This window comes from Onychostruthus taczanowskii, unplaced genomic scaffold (assembly GCF_017590055.1).
Source record: "Onychostruthus taczanowskii isolate IOZ18803 unplaced genomic scaffold, ASM1759005v1 scaffold14, whole genome shotgun sequence".
NCBI classification, from domain to species: Eukaryota; Metazoa; Chordata; class Aves; order Passeriformes; family Passeridae; genus Onychostruthus; species Onychostruthus taczanowskii.
Window position 1 is genome coordinate 14,234,458 of NW_024498573.1, and position 12,247 is coordinate 14,246,704.

At 44.1% G+C, this 12,247-nt stretch overlaps 1 protein-coding gene across 2 annotated transcripts in view; it reads right to left on the reverse strand.

The window, feature by feature from the left end:
• SLIT3 (slit guidance ligand 3) overlaps positions 1-12,247 on the reverse strand; it is a 471,830-nt gene that overhangs the window by 32,506 nt on the left and 427,077 nt on the right. For both annotated transcript variants that reach the window (XM_041397819.1, XM_041397817.1), the window contains exon 30: positions 3,827-3,920. In XM_041397819.1, coding sequence (XP_041253753.1) covers positions 3,827-3,920 — 94 coding nt within the window. The remainder of the gene's footprint in view (positions 1-3,826; positions 3,921-12,247) is intronic.

The window sequence follows — 12,247 nt, forward strand, 5'->3', positions numbered from 1 at the left end:
CTGAGAGCTGGAAGAGGAGAGACATTATAAAGCTGAGGATGTGGCATCAGGAGAGAAACTACAGCTCCATCAATCTATTCAGCTGGCCTACTCCTCCTCCTCCCCGCTGCCAGCAGCCTGGCGGGGTAAATGCAGGACGAGCACCTTGTGGAAAACCTTTTCAGACGAACTGGACACACAGGAGTGATGAGGAAAAAACACTTCCACTTCCCAGGCAGCATCACTGTGCTCTGAGTGACAGCATGTGGCTCCTGGCTGCTCCCAGGGCTGAGCTGGGTGACACTGCAGGGTGAACAGTGTCCTGTGAGTGCCAGTGGCCATCAGAGGCTGCAGGGTGACAGCACCACCCCGCCCAGACACAGAGAATGCGGGCCCCAGTCCCCCTTGAGAGCATGGCCTGACCGGCTAAAGCTGGAGGAAAGGGGGCACAGCCTGTTCAGCTCTGCTGTCCCTGGGCAGGAGCATGCAGAACCCTCCCTCCCTGCAGGACACCCCCCAGCACCAGCCTGGCAGCCACAGGAGGGTCCATCTCCCACCTCTGCGTGGGTGAATTGCTATTTTACACCTTGGTGTCTCAGGGAATACTGTGATTAATATAATGGAGATGGCAAATCAGAGCAAAGAGCAAAAAACAAGAAGTGTTCCTGCCTCAAACCCTAAGAAATGGGCAGCATTTTCTGGCAGCATTGCAGACACACCTGCAAGGAAATAGTGTCAATCAAAAGACTTTGTGAGGGGAACTGGCAGCATTTAATCCTGTTGTTTTTTATTGATCCCTGCAGTCCTAATATAAAGTGATGTAATAATGAACAATGTGCAGTTCCTTATTCAGGGCTGCCATGCATCAATTTTATGATGTGTATTGGCTATCTCAGTAATGACAGAACCACCACTTTTCTCTGCGGGGCTGCATTAAATCAGCATTTTAAGCTGTCAGGTAATAATTCCAAGCTTTAGAATAATAAAGTATATTTATATCATGCTCTAACATCAATACAGTGAATGGAAAAACATGCTCCTTTCTTGAAGTTATTTTTTGGAAGTAATTTCATTGTGTTAAAGGCTGTTTTTTTGTTTTGTTTTCTGGCATATAGAAAGCTACTCTTCTTCTATAAAGTAACAGCATACTAAAGATGTGCATGCTGGAAGGGAGGAAAGCCATCTGCAAATTTAACTCCAAAAGCAAAGAGCTCTGTGCAGCCAAAGACACACTGAAATAGTCCAGTTTGCTTCTAAGCTTGGCTATGGAAGCATGGAATTCCTTTTGGGTCAGTCTTCTCTGAGCTCTTGGTGTGTCACATCTAAGCTGAAGCTACCAAAAAATGCCTGCCTGAAGTCCAGAAGGTGAGAAATTCAGCCCCATGAGTTCTTCATCTGGACTCCTCCCAGAAACTCCGGGTCTGTGCTATCAGGGAATGGTAGCATGGTAACTCCATCCTTATCCCACAGTCCCACGCATGCCAGCAAGGGACTGAGAGTCAATCAGTAAAAGTCTGGTGCAGTAAAGAAAGTGGCAAAGAAACCTTCATGTTCAGATCCTGGTAAGAGAGTAATTTACATGATTAGATAGTTATCTCATTTCCCAGTGACCATCTGACACCACTGCAGTTGAAATCTTGTTTTCTCTTACAGCCTTGTAGCGATGGCAACATTCCCAGTATCACAGAGAGCCTAAAACATGTCCAGTGGTATTTAAATTGTTGGCCTATCTGAGGGTATTTGCATCTGCATGCACTCAATGTCTGCAGTATTAAAGCCGTGAATCACGGCTTCTATAGCAGGGCCAGAATGGAATTCCCCTCCCCACCTCAATAAATAACTTGGCTTCCTATTTTTTTTTCCCTGTCTTTGTCATTTTTTCTTCCCTCTGCAGAGCTGCAGACTGACCAGAGCTGAGGGCAGGACAGACAGACTGGTGGGTCCTGCTCACATGCCCAGGGCACTCCTGCCATTGACACTCCCTGCCTCTGAAGCAGACAGGACAGACAGGACAGACAGGACAGACAGGAGCCAGACTCCTCCTGCAGGAGCATTATCCTGCACCTCCAGGAGATCAGGGGGATCAGCTACAGCACAGGAGCACAGGCTGCTGTTTTCAGTGAGCCCCAGCAGCATCCCTACATCACTGCACAACTGCTGAGGGCTCACTTCTGAACGGTTTGGTGCCACCAAAGTATGAAAGAAATAGCAATGCTTGGACACCTCTACATTCAAGGCTCCTTCACCTCTCAAGTTTGGCTGCTAGAAAGCAAAATGGGACAGGAGGAGTAAGGAAATAATGGATTTTTCTGTAGTGTTCTATGAATAGGGGGAAGAACAACACAACAAAGAGTAGCAGAATAATACTTAAAAGCAGTTATTTAGCTCCCCTCAAGAGTTAGTGGCCCTGCTGCGAAGAACACTTTTCTAGCAAGCATGTGAGAAAAAGTATCTTGTTTACTCAAATTGTTTGGGTGGCAGGTATGACAATGCTTCCAGCAATGAGAAAACCATTCAGGGCCACAGCTGCCTGCACCCTTCATGCTCTAAAAGAAGGCAATTTGAGTTACTAGCCTTCACTTCAAAACATGATGTAGCTACTGAAATAACCAAAGGTGCTGGATTAACCAAATGATGGATTAACTGGGAATGAAACCTGGAAAGAACATCAGGGACCATTTATGCACTGGCACACACCTCCTTGTCTAGTGCCTACACATCAGTTCAGGAACCATCCTCATCATTTAACAACTTAATCTTCTTCAAGATTTGGAAACATTTCTGTCTGGAGGCTTTTCACCCAAAAGAAAGGCTTGTGTTGTACTGCCTGACTGTCTAGCAGAGAGTCAGCTGCCCTTGAGATACCTACCCTCTGTAAGATTTTGGTTCATTTTCTTTTAATTGTCCTGCAATGTGCTGTGTGTCAGTTTACACTGTTCTGACATGCTGGTTGCTTCACAGGACACAATCTGACCCCCGCTGGAAGTCACCAGGAGGAACAAAGCCTGCTGCCTTCCCTCTCCTGGGCAGAACCCCGTGAGGGAATCAGTGAGCAGCCAGGGCTGCACTGTGGCTCTAAGCACAGCCTCAGGGAAGGTGCAGAGAGCAGCTCGCTCTGCACTGAACTCTCTTGGATTTGTCCCCAGAGATCTTTTCCTGAGAAGGCTTTCACAGAGCTGGACTTTCCTGCTGACTGTCTCTATTTGCTAAATTGCTCTGCAAGTCCCTCTTCAGACAAGCCTTGAACGCTGCCACTGTGCACCTCTCACAAGTCCCCGGGCCCAAAGCTCCAGGTGCTTTGCTGCCATACAGAACACAAGGCTTTCTCTCACCCCTGTGACACAGTCAATGCCATTCCCAACAGGAAAATGCAAATACAGACATCACCAAACCCCAGACGAGCCAAGCAAGGCCGATGGAAAAGGCAGCTCCTGAGCTGGAGCCATCCAGCTCTGGATCTGTTCAGGCTCCTGTAACACTGCTTGAATTTATAAGTGCCCTAAGGAACACATAAGGAAACTGTCCTTGGTTTGTGATGTAGGATAAGGTACTTTGCAGTGACTGTTCCAGAAATTCTCCTATTGCCATGCTGTATTCCAGAATAATTCCTCTGCTCTGAGAGTATATCCATTATTTTCAGTAAACCACAGAAAGCTAGAAAAGTATGTATGGATGCATTAAAGTTAAAATATGGCACAGACAACTGAAATGTATATAGTTTTGCATTATTTGTGTTAATTTTGGTGATTTTTGCTCCCTACTCATTGCCAGTACAACCCCAGTCAAGCCAATGGATGAATGTGCCCTCTGTGCAGAGATCAATACACACATACACACACACTCTTACCTGGTTCCTTTGTCCAGGGCAACACATTTGGACTCATGCTGGCAGGGATTTAGATCAGGAACACAGTGGTTAATCACCTCATCACACAGTTCACCTGAGGCAAAGGAAAAGCAAAAAAGCTGTAACACAGCTTGAACAACCCTGAACACCCATGATGTCCAGGGATGGCCAATCTCCCTAAGTGGAGACAGCTCAGTAGTTCAGCAGGAAGTGACAAAATTGCTTGTTGAGGGCACATGAGACTTCATTAAATCAGCTCCTTTGACCTACAGTGACCACAGTGTTTCTATCACATGGATTTGAGAGCCTGGTATAAAAAGTACTGACGTATTAACTCCACTTAGAGACAGACAGGGATCAAATGGGCAGCTCCTGACCCAGAACCTCTTATTTCAAAGCAAGAAAGTGACACAAAAGTGAAGTTGCTTATTAGACCGTAACATTTTCACACGGGCACATATTTCAGCCATGGTTAATACACTGCCAAAGAAGCTGATTGGACATCATTCTGGGAAAGAACAACAACCCACAAACCCTCCCCCCAAAACCTCTGTGACTCTCCATAATAGGAACCAGCTTTAGGACTGCATGCAATTATAAAACATTCACTATTTATAAGAGAAGTACTAGCTCTATTGTGCTCACAGGAGATGATGTCTTTTCAGAAAAAATCTACCTCATGTAAGCCCAGCTCAGCTGTTTCTAGGTATGGTGTATAACATGCCACGAACCTCCCTGGATTTGTATAAGTTTTAATAATTAATAGCTGTAGAACATTCAACCCGTGATAGTTTATTTAAATACAATCCTTCTCTGAGTCCTAAATTATTAGGTCACACTTGAGTACCCCAGGATTTGAGATCCAGCCAAAGACCACAGAGATCTTTGCCTTCCCCAAAATCACACAGAAACCTACCCCACATCTCCCAAAGCCTTGCAAGAAAAGCAAAGGTCAAGTAATCTCAACATAGAACTCCCCAAAAGCTACAGTCCCAAAGCCCCCTGTGCAGCTCCACCAGAGGAGCACATCTGCAGGGTTTCAAGGTTATCTGTATTTTCTGTGCCTGTACATGGTACACACCATCACATAAGCAACAGGTCATGGGAATGGGGAAAAAGGGTAATGTGGGAGGCACTGGTGGGCTGGCTTTGTTCTGGAAGGTTTTCATGGAGCTGCAGCTCCACCTGTCCTGGGAGAAATGCTATTTTCAAAAATCCTTACGTTTCTCTACACTCTAGTGGTTACAGAGAAACACTTGAAAACACAAGCCAAGCAAACCACAAAGATCAAACTTCAGATGGAAAATGCAAATCAGAGCCATCCATCTTTTATCAGTTCTGTGATCTGGCGAGCTGGCTGAGAGCACAGTTTTGAGGATGACTCTGGTGCTGATAGGTGTGGTTTGTTAACTCCCCCAGGTGCTACTGCTCTGTCAGGTTATTCCTCCCACGTGTCCAGCCTCCCCCCAGTACAAGATATGCAGCTCTTGATATGACTCTTCCTCTTAGAATGGAAGTATAATATGTATTTGCTAAATTACTCAATTGGTTTTGTGTGTTTCAAACACGAATGTGTCCTAGATCTGCTTTTGAGAGCTGTCAACTGTAAATGAGAGCAGGAATCCAACCCATGGGAGGGGGCACTGCCAGCACAAACCCCCTCCTCGTGGGCCATACACACCCTCCTGGCTTTGTGCTGGGCTGGGCACTGCCAGGGCAGTCTGGCATGGCATCCTGCAGTTTATTGTGCACAGCAGTTTATTGTGCACAGCAGCAGCTACGGGACAAGCAATTCCACTTGGAGCCAAGAAATCCCAGGAAGCCACAACTGTTAACGGCTGCCAAGTGTTTTCACAGCCCTGGACAAACCCTGTGCAAACATAACGAAAGTATCCAGATCAGAAAAGGGCATGTGCCAAAGAAACTGAACACTGCAGATCCATGGGAACCAGGGAACAGATCTGGGCTTGGGGCTGGCCACTGTACTTCGCTGCTCCTCAAAAGCAATGAGAGATGTTCTGTTCTTATAGCTGTGAACACTGGGGACAGCTGTTGTTGTTGCTGACACGTGCTGAGGTGGCAGAAGTGGAATGGGTCTGTTTACTGCCAACCCCAAGTCTATAGGCCACCAACCCTCCCAAAAACTAACAAAAGCACTCCCTCAGACCTGAACATGAACAGGTCAGTGCCACCATGATGAAAAATCCTTTGCTAGGATTTTCCCCTCCTGAGGAGCTGAAGGCCTCAGGAAAGAAATGTAAACAATAACTATCTGCTGCTGTGGAATGCAACAGGTGCATCTGTGATTGGTGCATGTTGGTTGTTTCTAATTAAGAGCCAATCACAGATGCAGATGCTCAGACTCTGAGAGTCACAAGATTTTGTTATTCTATTCTATTCCTGTTCTTTCAAGCCTTCTGATGATCTTTTTCTCTCTGTTCTTTTAGTATAGTTTTAATGTAGTATTTTAATATAATATATATCATAAGATAATAAATCAGCCTTCTGAGAAAATGGAGTCAAGCCTCGTGTCTCCACACATGGGGAGTCCTCAACAGGTCAGATCTTGCTACAAAGCTTGCAGAGCTGCCAGTTTGTCATCTTGATATTCCCCATCTCCCTCGTGGGCTATGGAACTTATGTGAAAATAAACATCAAAAAAAAATAACTGGCTTGTGACATTAAAAGAGTTTAAATGAGCTTAGGCTGGAAATAATTTTGGAAGACCACCTAATAACTGAAGAGAGTGTGGATAGATGCCTTCAACTGTCCTTTCACTATAAATGGTCAATACATACTTTTGAAGTTTCTATTTTTTCTTTTGTTTTGTTTTGAAGCAAAGGAAACAGGCTTTAAAAAAATATGAACAGTATCAAAACTCTCAAAGGAAATCATAATTCTTCTTAAAGTATTCTTCTGAACAGTCTTGACAAGTGCTTAGAGATCCAGTAAAAATCTCCCCAAATGTCAAATATTATGACTCACTGTGTCATTCTGAAGACACCACTATCAAAATGTAGGAGAATTCTAGGCTAGGTACCAAACAAAGCATCCAAAAAAATGATATTTTTCATGCAAAACTTGGAACATTTAAGGATCCTTCCTGTTATTTTTCCCATCTATCACTCATTAGGGAGCTCACTTGGGAACGCCTTGCAACTAGAGCAGCCTCATCTCAGGAAGAAAATACCTCTTGGTCATTATTTCAGGCTCCACCAATGTTCAGTAGATGCTGCAGAAGGCATGCCAGGGAAATAAAACACTTTTTGAAAAGCAAAACCCAAGGCACCAGCTACACAATGTCTTTCTCATATTTTATTCACTCAGAAAATTATCTGGGCCAAAAAATCTGCCCTCAGACCTGAGAGCTCAATATTCATTGGTCGCTTTAATGTCAGTATCAGAGGAAAAATGTGATCCTCTTTTTTTTTGGAGTGACACAGGGCTGCTTCTCTGTGCAGCAATTAAAGGTCTAGTCCAAATTTCTCACTGGATAGTTATGTGAACCTAAAAACAAACCGGACATTCATCTTAGGCCAGCTCCTAGCAGCACTGCTTCTCTTTGTGGAGGATATTTGATCATGCTAAAACAAGAGAGAACTTCAGTGTAATGCTTTCCCAAGTGTAGGAAACCATCCAACCTCCCCATTTTTCTCTCTCCTACATGTTCTCAAATCACAGCTCCAGTTTTGGTACACATTGGTTTCTGAAGTGCTTCTATAAAACAGACAGGAGAACCACAGCTACATTTATTTTATAATCAGTTAAACAACTCTTTTAATCCTAAATAATGCTTTTATTCCATCAAGGCACACTTATTCTCTTTAATCCAAGCAGAAGAGAATAGGTAACATGCAAGCAGATGCTCAACAGATGAAGGGAGCAACCTGATATACCACAAAATATGGCAGTTTTCAGATTAGAACCAAGTTATAATGACAGGTGGAGCTTTAACAGGTGGATCTCCCTTTGCTGCTAATGCATGCAAAAAAAAAAAAAATAGAGAAAAAAAATAGAGAGGAAAAAAATCCCTGAACAATAGCCAAGGTATTCTGCCCCTTCAAAACCACCTCCCTTGTCACCTTCACTGACATTGTCTTAAAGAAACACAGGTTTTTTTTTTTTTTTTTTTTTTTTTTTTTTTTTTTTTGCCTCTTGCAACATTTTCCTGGCCTTATTTTTCAACAGAACGATGAATTTCAAGGGGCTTTCCACAGGGCTCATTGCTTATGAAGAGCTGCCAAGAAACACGCTCAGGCTCTTCTGTAGCCTTCCCCACGTCTCAGAGCGAAGCCAAAACAACAATAGGGCAATAAAGATGACTTTTACACACAGTTTAATAATCATCTATCTTTTTTCCGTTCTGTGCTGTCATGAGAGCTATTTATTTCATGCCCCATTAGACTTTTAAATCCAGGATCCAAGCTACACTATTCCTCCCTAATCAGTAAAAGAGAAGCTGGATGCAATAAAAGTATTTTACTTATTTATCTTTAAGTGAAACTGCAGTTCTGAAAAGACAATGTAGAGCAGCAATTTGCAACCAATGAGTTAAATTATTTTTCTTTTGTTCCATGTGCCAGTTGGGTGATACTTTGTTGTAATATACTGACAAAACAACATAGAAAATATCCCTGTCCTTAATGCAAGAGAAGCTTTCGTAGGGCCTGCAGAACTGGCAGTAAATATGCTGTTGAGAATTTCACAATATTACTTGAGAAAAGGAACGTGCTTATGGTGAAGGAAGGATGGAGAAAGCCTGGCCTGCATCCACAGCATGGAAACTTTTCCAGGCTGCACAGGGTGAGTGGTTAAATAGTGTGTTGCAACATTCTGAGCTCTGCCAGGTAAGTCTGAATGGAACTCGTCTCTTTGCTGCTAATAAAAAACACTGTGTTGTTTTTCTCATAGGAGATTACTCATTTTATATCTAATAAATTGTATTGGAAGAAATGTTAGCTGTGTTTTGTTTTCCCCTTCTCTCTGCTCAGTCATTAAAAAGAAGTCAGTGCCAATTGGAAGTTTTAGAACACTGAACTTAAAAATGGTTGGGTTGAACAGACAGGGTGTTCCTCCAAGGAAGTAATTCAGTAAGGAATGTTGTTGATGTTTGATGAAAATCTCATCTAAGAAAATAATAATAAAAAATTTTTACTTCCAAACTATTTCAACTTGCAATGAATAAATGAGAAACGCTGTAAAAATCCTTCAGCAGCAAATGCTATCATGTTAGATACAAAAATATAAAAGAAATCACCTGAAATGCACTGTAGCAGAGTAAATTCTGCATGATCACTGAAGTTTGCTCTTGCTTGACAAACACTGCCCACAATACTTAGCAGGCAAAGAGTTACTTTATGCTTTTTATCCTGTCTTAATTGTTAAAAACTCCCAAGTTTTCACTAACCAGATTTTGACCTGTTAAGTGGGAACCCATAAATTTGATCCCATGCTGGGATTCCCACAGTAGTTTGTTTTTCAGATTCAAGGAGAAAGTCTCCCTAAACTTAAGGTTCAACAAAGGGAGCATGGGTAAAAGCAGATCTGGGCAGGGAAATAATGATCCTTTCACTGTTTCAGAATCTCGAAAAAGGAATGTGTTCTATGCACTGCTGAAGTAAGAAAAATCATAATCAACATCCCAAATGCCACACGATACAGTGTGTGAAACATTAACTGAACCAGACAGTTTCCAGTGCCCCTTCAAGGTGGTGACCTGCCTAAAGCACTATTCCTCAGAACCACAGTGTCTGGGAAAGAGCTTAATTTTGCTGGACACCCTACATTTTTGAGCTGTATTTATTCATATGGATATTTTCCAGTTGTTTGGAATCAGTTGAGGATCAGTTCAGCTATCTCCACAATCTAGTGCAGCAAGTGACACCTGAGATGCCACACATTATCTGAGATGTTCCTCCTGGGCTGGCAGAGAGGACACCCTGTGGATTAATGCTGGTCTGAGCAGGGAATGGGTCTGGAGCCTGTTAAAAATGCTTTGTCTCAGCACTCCTTCCTCCCTGCTCCAGAACTCCCATACAGAACTCCCTTCATGGACTCCTCCAACGTGGCTCCTTCCCTCAGGCTGCAGCTCTCCAAGAACTGCTGCAGCCTGGGTCCCATCCACAGCACACAGTTCTTCAGGAGCTGACTGATTTCCTTGTTTCCCACTGTGGTTCTTGACAGACTGGATTTAATGACTCTGAGATCCCATTTGAGGATGAATTCACTCTGCTCATCCTAAAGGACAGCAGTAGCTGACATTCCACTTTCCTGCAGACATGCTGTGTCCTGATGAACAAGGAGGAATTCTCTGGTATATCTTATTGCACAAACATGCCACTTTACATTTGAGAGAGGGGAGTTTGACCAGAGGAGATCCTGGAGCTGAGCACTCCAGCACAGCAGGACACCCACACTGAGGCTGAAGACAGGCTGCAGCACTGCCAGCTGCTGTCCTATTTCCTCCCAGAGGGTCAGATAAGAGTCCAATCTGATAGCAATGACATGTGGTTCTCTCTTCATAAAACAGGGCTGGAAATGGGCTGAGGCTCTTGGACAAAGCCCAAACCTTCCAGGTCTTCCAGCACTTCTCATTCCCAGTTACACAACTGGGAAATGTGGGTGCCTTTTTGTGTTTCATGCAGAAAGCGAGTACACTTCATATCTGCCAAGTAACTAAAACTGAGAAACTTCCATGTAAGGCAGAACTCCTTCAAATACAAAGGAAGAAAACACACTAAATTCTGACCACAATTTTCTCTGTCTTGAGGAAATTATGGCTGAAGTTCCAAAATTTAAAAGGAGTTGATAGTTAAGTACTTGTTAAGCCTTCAGCATTTATTAGGCAGTCCAGATCCCTGTGGAACCACAAGCTGAACCACGCCACCTCAAACCTCCTTGCTCCTGTAGCAAAAATTTGGGGGGGAAAAGCAGCTTCAGTGCCATGATCCCCCTCAGCCTGTCCAGGGGTGGCTGGGGGACAGAGCCACACAGGTGCCACATGGGTGCCACAGCAGCCCAGCCATGGGAGGGCTCCAGCATGGGGGGGGGGACAGCCACAAGCCCCACACAGCTGGAGCTGTCTGGCTGCACGGGTGCAGCTGTCCCTGGAGCTGTCTGGCTGCAGGGGTGCAGCTCTCCCTGGAGCTGTCTGGCTGCATTGGTGCAGCTCTCCCTGGAGCTGTCTGGCTGCATTGGTGCAGCTCTCCCTGGAGCTGTCTGGCTGCATGGGTGCAGCTCTCCCTGGCTGCATTGGTGCAGCTCTCCCTGGAGCTGTCTGGCTGCAGTGGTGCTGGGCTCTGACCAGACTGAGTTACCACAGTGGGACACTCCAGGAAAAGGGCTCCTAATCACTAACAGGGAACTGGGCTCTAAAAGAGCTGCAGACCTCTCAGATACCATCTACCACAGCACACCACAAGGTCCCCTAAGGTAAAAAAGATCTCAGCCTTCTCATCCAAACACATCAAACCAGAAATAGTTCCTAGCTTTATTTTATTACTATTTCTTTTGAGATTTTGAGAGATTTTTTTTTTTTTCAGTGATACAAACTGCTTGTAGCTTTTTCCCAGGGAGGCAAACTATTTTAAAACACTTGCTCCCGCCCTCTCTCGGCCATGGGTTACTGGGTATTTTAGTAAAGACCTATTTTCAGCAGTGGAAGCCACTAATTATTTTTTTTTTTAGGTTTCAGAACAAAGAGGTGAGGGCATTGCATTGTTGAAGTTTTTTAGGATCTTTTGCAAATAGGAATATATTTTCTGGTTGGGTTTTTTTGGTTTTAGGGTTTCGTTTTTTTTTTTTTTTTTGGTATGTAAGTGCTACATATTTCTACTTCTGCTAAAATTAGACAGGAGGAGGAAAAGTCACAGCAAACAACAAAACCAAATAAACCAGCAGGCAAAGCACCAAAGCATTCAAAGTACCCAGGGCATGTTGGGTGCAGCCCATTTGCTCCTCTGTGCCCCTCTTCACATGGATGCACAGAGGGCAGCGAGGCTGAGGACAGGATGGCTTTGAAGGGACGAGATTCTGTGTTTGATTCTAGGACTATGAGCAAAGCAGTGATGGGCTGAAGGAGATCTGTAACAGAAGTGAACAGGAAAAAGGAATGGAAGGGAAAACTTTCTGCATTTTGCCCTACATTCCTACACCACAAAGCTGAAGGGAAAACACAATGTTTGTGTCAATAGCTGGGGACAGGCCATGCTACAGCCAAAAAGGCAGAGATTAGGAAAATACAAAAGGGCAAGATCAGGGTGACTGATCTAATGCATATCCTTCTCTTTTAATGTCCCTATGATTCTTTTTGAAGGGAAGGAGAGCCTACAAAACTGCAAGGAGAAGCTGTAAACCACCAAAAGTCCAAGCAGGTTGTAAAACAGCCCCAGACTCCTCAGAGCTGGCTGGATTGGGTGCATG